The following is a 21,373-nucleotide window of genomic DNA, read 5'->3' on the forward strand; positions in this document are numbered from 1 at the left end:
TGAATTCAAGGGTTTAATTATGTCCACTGAACAGCAGCAAAGCCAAAATCCAGGACCTCACAGTAAGTAGCTCCAAAATTAAAGTTACCACACAAATTAAAAAAATAATAATTTTTTTTTTTGTAAGGTGTTGATACTGACAATGAGGAGGCTGCGGGGCCTAGTACCGAGGCAAGGGCCAAACAAAAAAGGCAGCCGCAATTCACAAGAAAGGAGATGGAGGCTTTGGTGCAAAAGTGCGTTGATAACCTGGCACAGGCACCCCGAAATATGGGTGCAACCCAGAGATGGAAACTGTGGGAGGAAATAGCCAGTGCTGTCAATGGGGTGGGTGATTTTTTCCGTTCAACCAAAGAGGTCAAACGCCGGTACGCAAATGCTGTAACCTATTTCCAAATTTCTAAAAACTTAGTAAAAAAACTAACCATACATTTTTAAACAACAGATGGAGCGACTTCAAATAATGGCTAAAACAAATAATGGCTGATAGGGCTAGGCATGCAGGGGGGACAGGTGGTGGGCCAACCCCTGTGTCTTTGGAGTTAACAGATTTGGAGGAGCTGGCACAGGGGTGTGTGCAGGAAGAGGAGGTGTTTGGCGTGTCCAACATGGACACAGACATGCCAGACTTTGCGACTCCACATGTTGCTGCAGGTAATTTAGTTATAAATGATTGAAAAACTTGTTTAAATACAAATGTACTAATATTTTTATGATCTTTCTTTTTCACACAGGCACAAAAGAGGACGAGTCTGCTCCAGAACTGAGGTTTGGCCACAGTAGATCTGCTGGCTCCGCAGGGGAGGAAGCAGTATTTCCGGCTGGGGACCCTGTGGCGGACAGTCCAGGGCCTTACCCCTCGCAGACAGTGGCCCTTCTCACAGATCTCAATGATAAAACGGATAAAAACACAGAGATTCTTATGAGGATGGATGCCAATCTGCTACGGAGGGCGGATGCCCTGGAGGCAAATGCTGCGGCCAATGTCAGAATAGCTAATGCCCTGGAGCAGCTCGTTCGCCTGCGCATGTTGGAGCCGGCCTCCCTTCCTGCTGGAGCATCAGGGCCCTCCACCTCTGGCGCAACATCGGCCATCCCTCCAAATGTGCCTAGCCCTATGCCTAGACCAGAGGAAACACCAGCTACCTCTGCCCAGGCACGCCATACAACCAGACAGACAAAGTCATGCTCCCTCCAACATCAACCCAAGCGGGGGAGAAGGCGTTGACAGCACTGGCTAATTTCCCCAAATTCCATCTCTGTGTTTGCCCCATATTTTTGCTACACCAAACCTCCCTCTCCTTTCTTGTGAATTGATTTTTTTTTAACATTATTTTTGGGATGTAAAAAAAAAAACATTTGGCTGAAAAAAAAGCAACATTTCTAACAAAATGTGAACATTTAATTTTTGAAAAAAAAAACCCCTAAATAAAAAAATGTGTGTCAAATTCATTAGCAAATGGCTAAAACATACTTAAATACATAACAAAGGTCATATACTTTAAAAAATGTTTAAATCCAAAAAACATAAGGTAACAGGTAGGTAAACAATAACACAAGCAAAGCAATTAGTAGCTGATTGTCTTTCTGTATTGTAATTTGTAACCAAAATGTAAAAAAAAATTATACTTAAAAAAAAAATGTGTTGGGCTTTTTAAAAACAAAATAAATCTGACAACAACATGCATACGGAATATAGCAAAGAAATCAAGCATTTTAAACTTTATTTAAACATTTATTTTGTGATTGCTGTGATTACAAAACACAAATAGGAACACAACATGCGTTCCAAATTTAGCTAATAAATCATGGCCATTGAAAATCACCTTCTCGCAAGTGATCCAATTATTAAGTGATTGGTCTTGTGCCTTGTAAAGGAGAATAGCAAAACATCGATTAGCTAAGGGAGCTACGAAGAGACCATCGTCTTTGCGAGATCCAATACCCTACCACAAGCTGAACGAGCAGTCATAATGGAAACTGGATCACACAGTGACGTATCCAAAATACCGTCCAAATTGGACGTTCGCACAAGATAATACATGTACGCCCAAAAAACGGCTTGCCACGCCTGCGTTTTCTCATCTCCACCCCCGTTACCACCCATAAATGGAACATTCTGTCAATCAAATTACATAGGTAACTTCCTGTTCGCTGTGTATACGAGCGAAAGAAAAATGACCGCAATGATCCGGCCGCACATGCGCAATGACAACCGGACGCATGCGTGGTTTAAAACAATCGAATGCGTACGAGCGAACGGCTGATTGCGTCCGGCTCTGAATCAGGCCCACTGTTTGATACAACCTGTAAGTACTGTGGACGTGAACTTATTTAGTCTCCCGATAGTGAGGGAATCTACTGTCTAGTTAGAGCCCAGACGGGCTAGGATTTTGTTTGTGTTTTGTTTTATTTATGTGCTCTGTACAATAAAGACTGGCTCTGACCAGCTTGTACGAGAACCCCAGAATTGTGTCCTGTTTCTCTGGCTGCTGTGTGTGAAGGAGGGACCCCAATCTCGACTGTGTCACAATATATCTATCTATCACAAATATAGACGGTGCCGTAAATACACATAAATATATATACACACACTTAATTGTTAGTGATGGGGCAGGGCAATGTGCTTTCCATCATGCCTCTCCATAGACCTGCAAATGGCAACATCACACAGTAAGGGGGAGGAGCACTGATTACAGTCACAGCGAGCTGTCTCCATCCCAGAAAATAAAATCTGTTTTGAAAGGGAATGCTTCTGGGTTCTCAGCACCTCCCTCCCCCTCCTCCTATGTGTGCCACTGAAACTATCACCATCAGGCTGAAAACATTGATGGATATGAACCATTGGTTACCGATGGACATTGGACAACCCTACCTAACACTCTTTCATTTCTGCTCCAGTGGCAAGTATGCATGCAGACATTCACCAGAGAGCAGCATTGATTGTAACATACTGCCCAACTATTCCAGTCTGGATGGTAGGGACAGTTGGGAGCATGGCACAGAAGTTCCCCCGTGGAACTACGTAAGGGGGTTTGTATTGCACACTACACAATCATCTTTCCTGCTGACACTCAGGGCCTTGTTCAGAGGTGGATGCAATATGGATAGTTGTGACTGTTTCAGGGGCGTGTCTTAGCCTGCAACTGCATCTGTGTAGGAAGATCCAATGGCTCCAGCGGCTGACTTCCGACAGACATTATGAGCAGCTATAGGGTTGCTCTGAGGATCTCATACCTCCCAACTGTCCCGCTTTCAGCGGGACAGTCCCGTTTTTCTGGGACTGTCCCGCTGTCCCGCCCGCCGCAGTGTTCCACGGTGGGGGGGAAGTTGGGGAGAGCACACCCACTGCTCTGCCTAGCAGAGCAGCGGGTGTGCAGAAGGTGAACAGATGCCGTGCGCATCGCACGGCATCTGTTCACTAGCGTAGGGAGAGCCTGGGGGGCTGCCCAGCATCTCGGAGAGTGCTGGGCATGCCCCCTATAGTGACGAAAACGGGGGGAAGCCGTGAGGCTCCGCCCCTTTTCATTTCGTCCCGCCCCCTTTCCGGAAGCCCCACCCCTTTTCCGGGTCAGCGCGCGCCCTGTGCCTCCTTCCCATCTCCAAAAGTTGGGAGGTATGGGATTGATGGTGAAACCGATGGCTTGTCTTGTGTACACAAGCGGTGGTGGATGTCTTCTGTACAAATCCCAGTGGCTGCAGCATTTGCATATTTTTGCAGAATTGCCGCACAACGGGATTAGCATCTACTTCTGACTCAGCAGCGGAGAGAGATAACCAAGGGATAGCTTCCTTGAGCTTGGTGGAGGCTGCTGAAAAATGATAACAGGCGGAGTCTATATACAGCCCAACAACAATTATAATAACTAGGGAATCCCGGCGGTAACCGCCATAGTTATGGAGGATATTATGAGTCCGTAATTTAAGGGTATTTGCCATAAAGAGTTCTGCTAAATATGGTCGAACACCCGCATTGGGCAATGAAGCCTTTCCATTGTGACAGTAGTCTGAAAAATGGGCGTTAATCTCCTCTACCAAGAAGTGTAGGGCACCACAGTTCACACTTTGCACATCCATAGGACCCAAAGAGTAATATTGTGGCGAATATATCATGTCCAATACAATGTATCAGTTGATCTTGTTATACATTGTTTAAGACCTTTGAACTGCACGCTCTGGGCGACCTGTATGGGTTCCACCACGTCGACGTCCTCGAGGCCGGCCTCTAGGCATGCTTGGAGTAAACAATGTGAGGTGAAGTGAATAATGAAATAACACAACAGTCGGTGATTGAGGTCCCCACAAGACGCGCTGATACATGTGGTTGCAAATAACTGTCACAGTTTCCAGACCACCCAGCAGGTCCCATGTTCCAGGTCACCCAGCAGGTGGACATAGAGAGTTCACCAACTGTCACATTTTTCAGAGCACAATGGTGATGCATTGTAAATGGGTGGCGGATGTTTTGCCAAATAACTCCGAAACGAAACAACCAATTACAATAACGATATTTTTCTGCAAATCTACGGACCAAGGGTTTGATTCAGCAAGGATCGCAACTGCTAATATGCAAGCAATCGGCCGATTGTTGCGTACTGCGCATGCGTATGCATCACAGTGCGCATGCGCGAAACAGCCACTGTGATTGGGATTGTGATCGCTGTGACTACGCAGACCCATTCCAGAGTGATTGACAGGAAGTGCCGTTTGTGGGAGGTGACAGGGGAGTGGTCAGCGAAACGCAGACGTGCTATTGCATTTGAACACTGTTGCAGGGGCGTGCATAAATTATCCACTGCGATGATTTACGCAGATTAAGTACTCATGGCCTGCGACAGGGTTAGCAATTCCTGCGTAAGGTCAGAGCTTGTGCAAGTGTCTGTGAGGCTGCGATGTTTCTCAATGTTACCGATGGTTTGCAGTCTTGGTAAGGATTACGGATGTGTGTAAAGTTGGCGTCCTAATGTTGTGCAGCAGAGGCGATCGCAATGGATTAGCATACTATCGCAGTGACACTGCGTGCGTAATCGCCAGGGCCGTAGCGAGGGTAGTGCGGCCGGTGCCATCGCACAGGGTACCACAGGTCAGGGGGGCCTATCAAATTTCTGTATATTATCATTCTCACTTGTAGCTTCCTCTTATTTCACCCCCAGCATCTCCTGGCCTCTGCTATCTCTTCTCTGGCCCTTCCCCATGAAGCCATTACCCTTTCTTGGGTGCATTATGTCCCTTTGAAAAATGAGGGGGGCGCCAATGCTCTTTCAGGCACAGGGCACCAAAAAGTCTAGTTACGGCTCTGGTAATCACTATTGCAATCGCAGTTATCCGTAATGAATCAGGCCCCAAGACCTTTCATTTGGTATATGACCCGCTCAGACAACGGCATCAGAGAAATATGTTGCTCATAAAAGTCGTCCTTCTGCTATTTATATATAGATAACAAAAAATATGCATAATAATAATAATAATAATAACAAAAATATGTTTAGTTCCCAGATCCTTACTAACACACTACACTGGCATTATACAATAATAGGGTTACAGTGCCTTTAATGTGAGAGAAGTCGGAGCAGCGTGTGACATAAGCTCTTCCCTGACAGTCCTCGTATTTAACCGAGACGCCTCCCCTCTATTGGCTCAGTGTAATGAAGCAGCATTGCTCTCCCGTATATCAGCACTCAGCGTGTCAGAGGCGCCAGCAGCAGCAGCAGTACGGGAGCGCAGCAGGCAGAAGAGATCCCCGGGCAGCCAGTGACGCGCAGCGCTGCGGCCACACACACGCTATTAGCGACTCCCCAGCAGCACACGCACTATATACAGAGCACGGACCCTGCATGCGGAGAAGCCCCGTGTAATGGAGTGTTACTACATAGTGATCAGCTCCTCGCACCAGAGCAAGGGGCACTGCCGCAACATCAAAGGAGTTTTCAGAGGACCCCTCACTGGCAGCAAAACTCTGGTAGGGATCACCTGCTCCCTGTTTTATGGTTACACAGTGTGTTGTTGTGTCTTTGTCTGCATTCTGCCTTGCTGTGGAGTTCTGGGCGTGCTCCAGGCTGCTATTTGGGTTCCCAATAAATAGATAGAACAGATCAATGTGGAATGTACTGTACAGAGATGCCAACATCCAGTAACACGGCTGGCAGGGCTGCTGCTGTTAGAGGCAATTATCTATAAGGCTCCTTACTGTGCCTTCTTCATTTGTTTGGTATAAAACGTTGTTATGTGTATGATCAAAAGGAGACATTATTGTAAGAAATAACTTTTTTTTTTACTCCTTTGGGCATGTGTCCAGCCAGTGAGGGGTTTATAATAAAGTATTTAACTGTAATATAACAGCGCTTTCTGGGGCAGATGTATTAATTTATGGGAAGTGATAAAGTGGAGAGTGATAAACGACCAGCCAATCAGCTCCTAACTGTCATATTTCATATACAACCTGTAACATGACAGTTGAGAGCTGAGTGGCTGGCAGTTAATCACTCTCCACTTTATCATTTTCCTGAGCACTCTCTCTCTCTCTCTCCTTGAGACTGTCAGAAGTTGCTGTAGCACCTGTCATCATTACTGTCATTTGCACATTCTACACCATATAGTTCCCTTGTAACACCTGCTCTTAACTTATCGTCAGAGCCCAAAATTAGGAGGCATGTCATTTAATAAATTAATCATCAATCATATTTTTGTCTTAATATGTAGCATGTGTACATGAATACCTTTTTTTGCCGTTTCTAAAATAATTACCTAATTTGTACATACTGTAACAGTTATTATGCTCTGTAAGTACATCATGTGAGTCCTGTCTGATAAAGTTAAAGAACCCATATATACGGACCTCTGTAATGGAGTATACATACGGTCAGATTTGTCAGATGAACGATTTGAACGATTTTACCAAAGTTTTGAACGATTGAACGATTTTTGACTGCATTAAAATGAATGGAATCGTCCAAGTCTCACTGCAAACACATCAGATGTCAGATATCGTTATCTGACAAACGGGAACGCACATCGTTCATCGTCCATCGTTCAGGCATGTCAGATATGTCAGATTTTCCTTCAGATATGAACGACTGAACGATTTTTAAATCGTTAGCGTTCAGATCTGAAGGAAAAATCTGACCGTGTGTATGCACCATAAGTGACTTGTTTCCTGTATTGTTTTTTTTTTATTTCAATATTTTCTAAGAAGTTAAGCAGCAATAATATAAAATATGTCATATGCTTGTATCATATCCTGTGTTTTCAATATTGACAATACGTTTTCCAAATGACTATGCAAAGAGCTTTCTTTTGTGGTACGTCCACTTTAAAATAATACTAAAAAAGAAAATGAAAAGACTTATTTTAAAACTTCATATACTGTAAGACGTCTGTCATTACACCTTTGAAAGCGATATTTCTATGTACTGAAGTATATAACCAGTTCTACCATCTCAAGTCTTTGCCTCTGTGAGATGGCTTAATGAATTTACTAAAAGTAGTGAGCTGTTTAAGTTGCGCACAAGGATCATTCCATGATGAGAGAAATACTTTGCTCTTTTTATTTACTTGTAATAATATCAGTTTAAATAAGGTTAAAAAAAATGTTATAGGACTCATTAAGGCAAAATTGCGGTGGATTAAGGTGCATACACACGGGCAGATATGTCAGATGAACGATTGAACGATTTGCAAATGACTGAACAATTTCATCCTGTATTAAAATAAATGAAATCGACCAAATCTGACTGCAAACACAGATGTCAGATATCGTTATCTCACAAACGAGAACGCGCATCGCTCATCGTTGCCCACATGTCAGATTTTTCTTTCAGATATGAACGATTTTTAAAATCGTTATCGTTCAGATCTGAAGAAAAGTCTGACCGTGTGTATACACCAATACCTGTCAGTTTAGGTATTTTTACATCTAATATCCCTTTCAGACATACAACCCGGAAAATTTCCTGCTCAGACCCAGGAAGTTCTCCTGTGAAAAATCCCGGGAAATTCCCGGGTAGCACCATTCAGACAAGAGCAGGGTTTTTCAGAGTTTTACACAGTTTTATTAAAGTGGATGGTAAGGTGCAGAGGGACAGGTGGGGAAAGTGACAGAGGGACAGGTGGGGAAAGTGACAGGGACAGGTGGGGAAAGTGACAGAGGGACAGGTGGGGAAAGTGACAGGGACAGGTGGGGAAAGTGACAGAGGGACAGGTGGGGAAAGTGACAGGGACAGGTGGGGAAAGTGACAGAGGGACAGGTGGGGAAAGTGACAGAGGGACAGGTGGGGAAAGTGAGACTGACAGGTGGGGAAAGTGACAGTGGGACAGGTGGGGAAAGTGACAGGGACAGGTGGGGAAAGTGACAGAGGGACAGGTGGGGAAAGTGACAGGGACAGGTGGGGAAAGTGACAGAGGGACAGGTGGGGAAAGTGACAGAGGGACAGGTGGGGAAAGTGACAGGGACAGGTGGGGAAAGTGACAGAGGGACAGGTGGGGAAAGTGACAGGGACATGTGGGGAAAGTGACAGAGGGACATGTGGGGAAAGTGACAGAGGGACAGGTGGGGAAAGTGACAGGGACAGGTGGGGAAAGTGACAGAGGGACAGGTGGGGAAAGTGACAGGGACAGGTGGGGAAAGTGACAGAGGGACAGGTGGGGAAAGTGACAGAGGGACAGGTGGGGAAAGTGACAGGGACAGGTGGGGAAAGTGACAGAGGGACAGGTGGGGAAAGTGACAGAGGGACAGGTGGGGAAAGTGGCAGGGACAGGTGGGGAAAGTGACAGGGGGACAGGTGGGGAAAGTGACAGAGGGACAGGTGGGGAAAGTGACATGGACAGGTGGGGAAAGTGGCAGCGGGACAGGTGGGGAAAGTGACCGAGGGACAGGTGGGGAAAGTGACAGGGGGACAGGTGGGGAAAGTGACAGAGGGACAGGTGGGGAAAGTGACAGGGACAGGTGGGGAAAGTGACAGAGGGACAGGTGGGGAAAGTGACAGGGACAGGTGGGGAAAGTGACAGGGGGACAGGTGGGGAAAGTGACAGAGGGACAGGTGGGGAAAGTGACAGGGACAGGTGGGGAAAGTGACAGAGGGACATGTGGGGAAAGTGACAGAGGGACAGGTGGGGAAAGTGACATGGACAGGTGGGGAAAGTGACAGAGGGACAGGTGGGGAAAGTGACAGGGACAGGTGGGGAAAGTGACAGAGGGACAGGTGGGGAAAGTGACAGGGACAGGTGGGGAAAGTGACAGAGGGACAGGTGGGGAAAGTGACAGAGGGACAGGTGGGGAAAGTGACAGGGACAGGTGGGGAAAGTGACAGAGGGACAGGTGGGGAAAGTGACAGAGGGACAGGTGGGGAAAGTGACAGAGGGACAGGTGGGGAAAGTGACAGAGGGACAGGTGGGGAAAGTGACAGGGACAGGTGGGGAAAGTGACAGAGGGACAGGTGGGGAAAGTGACAGAGGGACAGGTGGGGAAAGTGACAGGGACAGGTGGGGAAAGTGACAGGGGGACAGGTGGGGAAAGTGACAGGGGGACAGGTGGGGAAAGTGACAGAGGGACAGGTGGGGAAAGTGACAGGGGTACAGGTGGGGAAAGTGACAGAGGGACAGGTGGGGAAAGTGACAGGGGGACAGGTGGGGAAAGTGACAGAGGGACAGGTGGGGAAAGTGACAGGGGGACAGGTGGGGAAAGTGACAGAGGGACAGGTGGGGAAAGTGACAGGGGGAAAGGTGGGGAAAGTGACAGAGGGACAGGTGGGGAAAGTGACAGGGACAGGTGGGGAAAGTGACAGGGGGACAGGTGGGGAAAGTGACAGGGGGACAGGTGGGGAAAGTGACAGAGGGACAGGTGGGGAAAGTGACAGGGGGACAGGTGGGGAAAGTGACAGAGGGACAGGTGGGGAAAGTGACAGGGGGACAGGTGGGGAAAGTGACAGAGGGACAGGTGGGGAAAGTGACAGGGGGAAAGGTGGGGAAAGTGACAGAGGGACAGGTGGGGAAAGTGACAGGGACAGGTGGGGAAAGTGACAGGGGGACAGGTGGGGAAAGTGACAGGGGGACAGGTGGGGAAAGTGACAGAGGGACAGGTGGGGAAAGTGACAGAGGGACAGGTGGGCAAAGTGACAGGGACAGTGGGGAAAGTGGCAGAGGGACAGGTGGGGAAAGTGACAGGGACAGGTGGGGAAAGTGACAGAGGGACAGGTGGGGAAAGTGACAGGGGGACAGGTGGGGAAAGTGACAGAGGGACAGGTGGGGAAAGTGACAGAGGGACAGGTGGGGAAAGTGACAGAGGGACAGGTGGGGAAAGTGACAGAGGGACAGGTGAGGAAAGTGACAGGTGGGGAAAGTGACAGAGGGACTGGTGAGGAAAGTGACAGGTGGGGAAAGTGACAGAGGGACAGGTGGGGAAAGTGACAGAGGCACAGGTGGGGAAAGTGACAGTGGGACAGGTGGGGAAAGTGACAGGGGGACAGGTGGGGAAAGTGACAGGGGGACAGGTGGGGAAAGTGACAGAGGGACAGGTGGGGAAAGTGACAAGTGGGGAAAGTGACAGAGGGACAGGTGGGGAAAGTGACAGAGGGACAGGTCACTGAAAATATCTGCTCCTACTCCCCCCCCCCCCCCCCGCAGCCCCTCTCCCGTATGCAGCATGTGTGAAAGAGCAGAGCAGTCTTCCTGTACCTGTAGTTTCCCAGCGCAGCTCCGTGCAGCAGTGAGAATACGGGGAGGCTGTGATCTCTCCATCCACTTCTGCCTGGTGACAGACGGAAAGTTGACCCGCTGGGGCTGAGGACAGGGGAGCCGCTGATCTCAGTGCTGCCGGCGGTGGGAACGGGTGGGGGGTGCGGGCGCTGTTACCAGCGGTGCTGCTACCGCTGGTAATTATAGTGACAGGGGGCCGCTGCTCTCAGTGCTGCCGGCGCTGAGTATGGGAAGGGGGGGAGGTGCGGGCACTGTTACCGGCGGCGCTGCTACCGCCGGTAATTATAGGGACAGGGGGGCCGCTGCTCTCAGTGCTGCCAGCACTGAGTATGGGAAGGGGTGTGGGCGCTGTTACCGCCGCTGGTGCCGCCTCCCCGGTGGCTCAGTCGGAGCCAGGGCCAAACAGAAACTGCCTGGTGCAGCCTGGGAGTAAAATCCCCGGGTTGCACCATTCACACTAGAGCAGGGTAGTCTTCCCGGGACTTAAGTCCCGGGAAATACCCTGGTCACATTCCCGGGTAGGTACCTTTCAAACAGACATGAGACCCGGGAATTTTGGCCGAGGCAGGCCAAAATCCCGGGAATCTCAGTATGTCTGAAAGGGGTATAACTGGCATCAGATCACAGTAAATAATGAGGAGCCAAATCACGGATAAGTCGGACAATAATCGCATCTAGTTGTGTACACAGTAATTGTCAGACTGTGCTAAGATACATAAGTTCTATCAAGACACAAAAACCCTTGTCTGTTAGATTTTGTTACGCACATCTATATACACGTATGGCCAAATCTGACCGATACCTGGCTGCCTATCGAATCATGGTAGAATGCATTAATAATGGCATTTGCAATATGATCTGGGCTCGATATTAGCGCCCTTGATCGCATTGCAGGATGCGATCATAGCGCCCGAATGTATCAAATTTCACTTGCAGGCAACGGTCTCCGGGGGAGGTTCTGAAGTTCACGGAAAGGCGACATTTACAGATTGCTCTCCCCTCTAAATTACCAAATGTTTCAGTGGGTTTAAAACTACAGGAATCTGGAACCCTTCATGAAGTCCTCATTAAATTATCTTATGTGAATTTCTTTTTTGTTTTTTTAGCATACCTGATTATGGGGGAGATGTGTCAAATTTTGAGGAGAGATAAAGTACCATCCAATCAGCTCCTAACTGTCATTTTTCTAACACAGCCTGTAAAGTGACAGTTGGGAGCTGATTGGTCGGTACTTTTTTCCCCGTCCACTTTATTTCTCTCCAAGGCTTAGTGCATTACACCCCTTTAAATCTCTCCCCTTCATTTCTCTCCTAGGACCGAATTTAATTCGGAGCGAAAAGTCGCAATCAGCAAAAAGCGTTTGCCGATGTGATCTTTTTGTGAAGTCCAGCGTATCGCGCTATTCAATTCCCGGACGTTTTCACAGGTGAGAATACTCCATAGGCAGAAACAGGCGAAAAGTTTTCACCACCTCAGAGGCAGGTGAAAAGGTGTGCAAAATCCCTATTTTGGCCTAAAAATGTGGGCACTTGGGGCCTCATTCAGAGGCGGTCGTTAGATGCAAGCGGTCGCTTGCATCCTGAACGGCCGCCTCCTTGTCGATCGTTAAGCTGTGGGTTAACACACACAGCTATAACGACCGACATGGGTGATGGTCGCGATAGTCAAGACCATCGCGACCATCGGGGCTTACGACCAGACCCTAGGGTAGGGTCTGGGCACTCGTAAGCCCCAGGGAGCTTCCTGCTCTGTTTGAGCAGGAAGTTCCCCACTGACATCTGCAATGATGTCAGTGGGGCCGCCCCCAAACGGCAAGCGTTCTGACTGGAACGCCTCCGTTTGGCCGGGCACGCCCCCGGCCCGCCCAACAAACGGGGTGAGCTGTCACTCAACATCGACAGCTCGCCCCGTCTGCTTCGAGACCCCTAACGACGGGGCGCCCGTCGTTAGCTGGGTCTCGCGCATGCGCACGACGGAGCCGGCTCATGCGCTCCGTCGTGCTCATGCGCTGAGGGGCAACATCGAGTCGGTTGCGAGCACTCAGCGCTCACGACCGACTCTGAATGAGCTCCTTATTTCAGAAGCCTTTGGACTAATTAGGAAAAAAAATTACAGTTAGCTTAATTCCCCCTAATAATGACATGTTTTTTGGGGGTGAAAATTTAAAAAAGTGTTGGAATATGGGTTTAAAGTACTGGGTCAGGTAATTTGGGGGCAGTATGGATAGGACAGGTGTTTTTAGGTTTGCAGGTGGCAGCAGCAGGTGTATTATTAACATTTTCTAAAACTGCACTTTATAGACACAAAAATATAATAATACCCATTTTAATGTACCCCCAATTTAAATCCAACTATTTAAAAAAAAAAATGCTTTATATAATTTTTTAACAGATATGCAAATATGCATACAGTATAACAGCCATTTGACTCAATTTAAAAACTCAAAATACTATTATTAGGGCTATTAATAGCCTTCTGTATTGATTTCCAGGGTCAGTTAGGCTTTTATGGAGTACAGAATGCTTTCCCCAATATATGCTGTACTTTTCGCTAGTTTTGCCTTTGGCAGTTTTCACACATATGCATTTTCGCCTGTTTTGTAATTGAATAGGGCAAAAAGCGGGAGCACGCATTGTGAAAGTACGCGAAAAGATTGATGAAAAACTGGCGAATGAGGCGAAAAGATCGCATCGGAGAACGCTTTTCGATGATCTCGACTTTTTGCTCCTAATTGAATTAACCCTAGCTGGGATAAATCTCCCCCTTAATGGAGAACTACAGTATCTTGTGCTAAGGTGAAAAGTGGACATTTTATCAGCAGTTTTCCTTGCCTTTGCTGTGTGCAGTCAAATCAATTTATTGTTTCATTGCGTTTTTTAACATAATTGAAACAAGGTGTAAATATTATGGGTATGTAGTCAGCATCCCGGCGTGCCAGATGCCGACGGGCGTCGGAATCCCAGGACCACAAAGGTAAATATGGGGCGTTAGGTGGAGGGTTAGGGTTAGGCACTAGGGGGGAGGGTTAGGTTTAGGGTGCGTGGAGGGGGAGGTTAGTTTTAGGCACTTGTTTGGGGAGGTTAGGTTTAAGCAGCGAGGAGGCAGTGTTAGGTTTAGGGTGCGGGGAGGTGGAGCCAGGGGTGTATCTAGGGGTCCGAGTGCCCCTTGCAAACTAAGGGACTGGCGTCCCCCTCCAGTGATTGCTCCCACTGGAAATAAAATAACACACACTGATTCATTGCCCCCACAGCCAGAAGATAAATAAAAACAAACATTAAGGGGGCTCCCAACTGTCATTTTTCAAACACAGCCTGTGAGATGGCAGATGGGAGCTGATTGGCTTGCACCTTATCACTTACTTATCACTTTTCACTTTGGGCCTGATTCAGAGCCGGACGCTATTTGCGCTCGCTCGTTCAGAAAAAGGGGCTGGATATTTAAATAGAGCGCTCGCTCTTTGCGGTCTGTTGACGCCTCTATGTCTGAACAAGCGAACGAAACATGCGCTCGCTATTTTTAAAAAAACGCCCCCTGGCCGCTCGCATCGTACGTCATCTCTGCTATTTGTTAGATTAATCGAGTACATCGAAAGGCGAATGAACTGCTCGCAGTGCTTGTGGTAGGATTTTCCTACCGCAATCATGCGAGCAATTCAGGCTAAAAGACAACCAAGTGACGTGGTCGATGACGCTGTTTTGTTAATTATGCACACCTTTAAAACACCCGTTTTGACAGTTTGGCACGCCTGCGTTCGGATCTCCACTCCCCGTGTTCAAGCACCTTCCCCTGTTACCACCCACAAATGCCTCATCCTGTCACTCAAATTAGCAGGCATTCGCTATTTTGCGAGCACACAATTTCCGACCGCAATGACTGGTTCGCGCATGCGTATTACAACCCATACGCATGCGCAGTTGTGCGAACATCGCTCGGAGCGAACGAGCGGCCGCTTACGAGCTGCTCTGAATCAGGCCCTCTGTCTCTTATCACTGCTTAGTATATAGACCCCTAATTCTCTCCAGCCCCCTACAGATAACTGAGTAACCTCACCTGCTAGGCTGTCACAGATAGCTGCAGAGCTAATTGCAGACCAGCCTCAAGTCGCTTCAGAAAGTCCAGACCAGTGAGTGTCTCCCTCCAGAGAGTCCAGACTAGGCCAGTGGGTTGGAACTTGGTCCCACTCCTTTCCTCAGCCCCCATCACTTTCCTCAGCCCCCATCACCTTCCTCAGCTCACAGCCACATCACCATCCTCAGCCACCCTCCAGCCCCATCACCTACCTCATGAGGTCCACAGCCACATCACCTTCCTCAGCCAGCCTCCAGCCACATCACCTACCTCAATCCACAGCCACATCACCTTCCTCAGCCAGCCCCCATTACCACATCACAGACCGATCCCAACTTCCCCGGCAAAAGTCCTCACGCTGCTGTACACTCCTCCTGCCTGCTCAGTCCTCAACCCCGCAGGTCCCGGCCGACGAGTCAGCAGTGTACCATGTGCACTGACCGCTCCCTGACCCCTGCTGTGAAGGACATCTAGATGATTAGGTGTGTGTCCTCTCTATCAAAGCATGCATGGTGTGTGACATCACACGTCAGTAAGGGGGTCACCCAACGCTGCCAGTTCCAGACTGAGTCTGTTACTCTGTAGTGATTGTGACAGACTCAGTGTGTATGTGTATACTAAGCGCCAGGCAGCCGGGAAATCACTGGGGCGGGCAGCAGGGATAGAACTGACTGCAGGCGGCAACGGCGCCCCCCCTCGGCCGGCGCCCCTGGCCATCCTGGCCAATAGGAAGATACGCCCCTGGGTGGAGGTTAGGTTTAGGCACTAGGAGGTGAGGTTTGGGTTAGGCACCAGGGAGAGGGTTAGGGGTAATGGTTAGTCTTACCTGCTTTCTTAATGGGTGTCGGGATTCTGACTGTCGGTATGCCGCTGTCGGTATTCTGACCAGCAGCATCCCGACCGCTGGGATCTCTTACCCAACCCAATATTATGGCCTGAGTGATGTTCTTCATTCAATAAAAATAAAGCTTTAGTGAGTTGTAGGTGAACCAATGTGTAAAATTGTTGTAAACTAGGAGACCGCCAGACCAGATGCATGCACACTCAGCAGTGTGTCGGTACTAGCATCTTAAGAAGGAATAGATCCTGTCTTGGCAACCACCATGCATCTCAAATAAGGTACTTTCTGGCCAGCATTGATGCTTTGCAGTGATGAGGTTACATGTTCAATCCAATTCAACCAGGGCACTATCTGTGTGGAGCTTGAATGTTCTTCCCTTGTTGACATGGGTTTACCTGGGAGCAGGCCTGCCAAGAGCAGCGGTGGGCCTGGGTAAAAGGGGGCGTGGCCTAATCATGGGAGGCGTTGCCATGCCCCCTTCCTAGAAAAAAAAAAAAAGAATTGCAGCGCTGCAAAGCGGCGCTGCGCGCTGGGGAGGGGGGGGAGCTCTGAGCCCCCTCAGCCCTGCTCAAAGCCAGGGGGAGCTCGATCAGTGTGATCGCTCCCCCCCACAGGCATAGGGGATTGCTGTAGCTGGGCTGCTGTGAGGTGGGGGGGGCGGCGCCAGATCTGGGCCCCCGCCGGTCGCCTCAGGAAGCCCGGGCCCGGGTAATCTGTACCCGCCCCTCCCCCTCTCGACGCCCCTGCCTGGGAGTACCAGGTTCCTATAATAGCCCAAAAATGTTTAGTGTGGTCCATTGGAGGCAGGGATTGATGAGAATAAAATGTTCTGTATATTTGTTCGCCCCATGTTGGTCCATATCATCTGACTAGTCTCCCCCAATGGTAGCCCTGAGGTCACTCAGCTGATCCTCTGATCCAATGACCAGCTACCTAGGGGTATATAGTCTCACTCCAGGAACAGGAATATGCTGTTCAACTTCACTTTCCCTGTGACGCTTGTGTTCGTTCTAGGCTCTAGGTTGCTTTTCTCAGCGTATCCCAAAGCTAATCTGCAGTGATTATTATTCTGTGACTGGATCTACTATCAAGTTTACTACCTGTGTTATTTGCAGCAGCTCTCAGTATTGATTCCCTTTGTTACATGTTTCAACTGCTAGCTGAATACCACTGTGTCAAGTTTCTTGCTGATTCCTGGATTGCTGTTCAGCTCCCAGCTGAGTCCCTGTGTTGTATACCTCAGCTGTAAAGCTGCATACAAACGTAAAGATTTTCTGTCCAACCATCCAACTAGTTGATTGTTTGGAATGAAAATCTGGTAAGGTATGAAAGTAAATGACAATCAGCAATTTGCTCCCAAACGCCGGAAAATGGAAATAAACTGTTGTTTGAACAAATAGTTTAGATCAAACATTTAACAAACTTGTCTGACGACCATTTTCATCTGTTTTCTGGCATTTAGGAGCAATTTGCTGATCATCAGTTACTCCCATACGTTACCAGATTTTCATTCCAACCAATCAACTAGTTGGCTGGTTGGACAGATAATCTTTAGATGTGTAGCCAGCTTTAGGCTCCTCTCTGAGTTCCCTGCACAAGTTAAGGTGCCCATATACATCAGCGACTGTTTGTCATGATCCGGCGATGCAATAAGAATTGCCGGTGTTTCCGGGGGTAAACGCCGACCTCCCACCATCGATGTTCTACGATCCGTCGCTGATCGCAGACATTTGTCATATTAAATGTCGATTTGACAATTGCAATAATTTTTTGATCGCGATCATCAAATCGCCGAAATCCAACATGTTGGATTTCTCTGATCCTGCGATGCCGGGTTGCAGCATAATGTGTAACAAGTTCACTCTCCAACGTCTGAAGTCCCTGCAGTTATTATCCTCCGTGACTGTTTCTACTGTGTAACAAGCTCACCCACATGCGTCTGTGTTCTTTGTATGATTACTCCGAGACTACCTACAGTGTAATGGTGCATACACACGGTCAGATCAGACAATGATAACGTTATCGTTGTCTGATAGTTCTGCATGTGCTGGATGATCGATATCGACCAGGTTGGACTGCATGCACGGGCAATGATCGTTATCGACCATCCGTGCCCGCGCATTGTCCGTCGTTTGGGGGTTGGAAGGGGTCAAAAAATGGACAATATGAACGATATAACGATAAAAGATATCGTTATCGTTTATATCGTCCTACAAAGTCTGACCGTGTGTATGCACCTTATCAGTTCTCTCACCAGCATCTGAATTCTTTGCAGTTACTGTTCTGTGTCAGGATCTACAGTGCACCAAGTATATTACCTTGCGTCTGGGTTCCCTGTACACTCAGTGTCTTTCAGTGTCTGGATCCCCGATTTCCTTTCACACTACCCTGTGTCTAGATTTTCTATGTTACCCTAAGCATTCAGTACCTGACCCTCCATTATTCATCGTCTCCCCCAACTAGTTCTGTCCTCCTGTGTCACTTCTTGATGTATTCAGCAATGTCTCATAAGTACATTCCAGTGCATCTTTTCCAATAATTACCGCAGTGACAATTCGTAGTCTCCTTGTTAAACTTCCAGGTACCTAACCAGAGGACCGCGACCTGCTTAACTCGGTGCGGCGAAACCCATATCAAAACGGGTCACTGGTGAAGACCACCGAGTGGGTTAGACTCCACGCCTCTGGTTAGGTCTAGCCACCTGGGACTGACCTTTTGAGGATGCTGGCACTGTCACTCCCCTCGCTGCCTTCTAGCCATCCTTACCCCCCCTCCCCCCGGCTCCCTGTTCTCTTCAGAGGAATTCCTACCTACGGATCGTGACTTTGCCCTTATGAATCCAGTCCTCAAAGGCTCTAAGAATCGGTAGCTTTGAAATAATGATCTTTAGTAAATATCGGCCTGATTGAGAGTTCTACGCTCTTGCATTCTAAACTGCGTTCTCAAAGTATGTACGAAAACATGGTAAGGCTTGCTTACAATTCAGCCAGTCTGAAATAGTGTGCGACAGATTAAGCAAATGTTGCTACTCCCACTTCCCCTATCTGCATTGTGTGCAGATCCACCAGGGGTTGAGAAGACACCACCATCGACGCAAGATCGGACGCACACCGACTCGTCATGTAAGTCCTGGGCAGCGCAGATTCCGTGTCAACTGTTTCTCTGAAACTGACCTCTGAGACTGAGATTCTGCGATTTGGAGCACAGCTGCGAGCTCAGACACACCCCTGGAAATCCCATAACACGCCCACAGAGCGCCCTTTTTTTGCAAACACTTTCGGCCACCTCCCTGACTTCACCCAGAAACACCCATGGATCGCAGTGGTCTGCTCAGGACCTTGCGATCATGGAGCTATTGCGAATGCCATCTCAAACTTTAGTTTGCGTGTGCGCAGTGGAACTTTCCATGGCATTTCGCGCGTGCGCAGTAGCAAAAAAAAAGACAACTGCGTAAACACCAGCTTAGCGTAAAACTCTGAATAAGCCCTATAGCCGTAAGTGCTACTAAAATTATATTACTAAATTACATTTTAATTACTTTAAAGGAAAGCTAAAAGTTTTCATTTATAAAAGAGCTATTAAAAAAGTACACACACACGGGTAATCCAGAAAATAGGGCTGGATGCATGACGATCCCTGCAAAGGACCGCTCTGTCAGTAAGAGTGGCCCTTTGCGGTGGAGGGACTTCCCGGTCTACGTCCTACTGCGTAAGCGCCGCGCTTAGGGAGGGGGGACCTAGGAGGGATCCGCTTGGATCCCTCTATCAACACTCCGCGGAGAGAAGCCAGGGAGATGGCGTTACCCACCACAACTGGCTTGGTGCATATGAGAAATGCATTTTTCACCTTCCTGCATCTCGCTCCAAGGTCTGTTTGCGCTTTCCCGCCGTGCAGGTCATTCCCCCTCCCAATTCATGGTCAGACGGTCTCCCTAGCCTGTTTTCTAAGAGTGGCGTGCTGTTATGGTTGTTTTTGATGTGCGTTGTTATAAAAGAACCCTCTGATGCAAATTCCCTCTGTCACTGAAGTGGGGAATGTTATTCGATTCCTGAATGGACAAATGAACATGCATGACGAAGAGCAATCGGGACGCCCATCACCAGACACAGTTTTGGGTGGGAGGTTTCTGTTCATCCACCCTATAGTCCGGACCTTGCGATTTTCACTTTTTCACCAAACTAAGGGCCTGATTCAGAGCCGCTCGTAAGCGGCCGCTCGTTCGCTCCGAGCGATGTTTGCCCAACTGCGCATGCGTACGGATCGTTATACGCATGCGCGAAATAGTCAGTGCGGTTGAATTTCATGTGCTCGCAAAATAGCGAATGCCTGATAATTTGAGTGACAGGAGGAGGCGTTTGTGGGTGGTAACAGGGGAAGGTGCTTGAAAACGGGGAGTGGAGATCCGAACGCAGGCGTGCTTAAAGGTCAAAACGGGCGTTTTATGGGTGTGCATAATTAAAACAGCAGCGTCATTGACCACGTCACTGGGCTATTTTATAGCCAGAACTGCTCGCAAAATTGTGGTAGCAAAAAACAACCACAAGAAGAATAGCAAGCACTTCATACCCTGGTCGATGTACTCGATTAATCTAATAAATAGCGGACATGACGTACGATGCGAGCGGCCAGGGGGCGTAGGTTTCCAAAAAACGACCGCAAGTTTTGTTCGCTCGTTCAGACCTAGAGGCGTAAGCAGACCGCAAAGAGCGAACGGTTCATTTGAATAGCCACCCCTATTTTCGGGACGAGCGAGCGCTAATTGCGTCCGGCTCTGAATCAGGCCCTAAGTTCATGGATGGAAAACGTTTTGCTAGTTTTGCCAGCTTTATATCTGTCTGTTACTACCCAGTTTTGTTCTATTAAAGCGCAACGGAATATGCTGCGCAACTTAAACTGTAAATAAATAAATGAGTTGTAGCTTAATGTCATCAAGGGGTTCAATGGTCTGGAAGCAGCCGATTACAACAAGGGGATTATAAAGCTCGTGGACAGGGGGCCTGATTCACTACGGATAGTATGCTAATCCATAGCAATTGCAATGCCCGCCACAGCACTACATAAGGACGCCCACTTTACTTTACACGCTCATCCATAATGGTTAGCAAGACTGCGAAAACATCGGTACAATCGAGTACCATCGGACCCATACGCACAGTTAAGGCAGGTCAGACCTCACTCAGGAATTGCGTACTTCAGCGCACGCTATGAGGCCTCAGGCTGTCGCAGTGAATAATTTATGCACGCCCATGCAACGGCGTTGAAACTTACTGGCACGCCTGCGTTCGGCCGACCACCCCCCATCACCACCCACAAACGGCACTTCCTGTCAATCACTCTGCGATGGGTCTGAGTAGTCACTGCAATCGCTGTCCTGATCGCATGCGCAGAATGCAACAATCAGCCGATTACGCGCGTATAAGTAACTGCGTTCCTTGCTGAATGAGGCCCAAATATGACAAATGCATAACTGAAGGAGGCAGTTATGTGGAGATAGACAGGTACTCCATGTTTTAAAATGACACAAACCGAAATTAGACCAAGTAGGAAGGGTGCGCATGTTTATTGATTTGTTTGTTATGTTTAAAAAAGAAACAAAAAAAATGAATACAAATTTTTTTTTTTTCGTTTACAAGCAAACGGTCTTTACTTTCTGGATTACGCTCGAATAAATATTAGGGGTGTGCACCGGCCACTTTTCGTGTTTTGGTTTTGGATCTGGATCTTTCTTCGTGTTTTGGATCTGGATTAGTTTTGCCAAAACCACCCTTCCGTGTT

The 21,373-nt window shown here is 48.2% G+C and overlaps 1 protein-coding gene across 1 annotated transcript in view; it reads left to right on the forward strand.

The window, feature by feature from the left end:
• The first annotated feature begins 5,645 nt into the window (after positions 1 to 5,645).
• The window catches only part of ZNF804A (zinc finger protein 804A), a 249,640-nt gene continuing 233,912 nt past the window's right edge, over positions 5,646 to 21,373 (forward strand). The window contains exons 1-2 of the mRNA XM_088476427.1: positions 5,646 to 5,756; positions 5,789 to 5,959. Coding sequence (XP_088332553.1) covers positions 5,646 to 5,756; positions 5,789 to 5,959 — 282 coding nt within the window. The remainder of the gene's footprint in view (positions 5,757 to 5,788; positions 5,960 to 21,373) is intronic.

This window comes from Taudactylus pleione, unplaced genomic scaffold (assembly GCF_031769625.1).
Source record: "Taudactylus pleione unplaced genomic scaffold, aTauple2 ptg000188l, whole genome shotgun sequence".
In the NCBI taxonomy this organism is placed as follows: domain Eukaryota; kingdom Metazoa; phylum Chordata; class Amphibia; order Anura; family Myobatrachidae; genus Taudactylus; species Taudactylus pleione.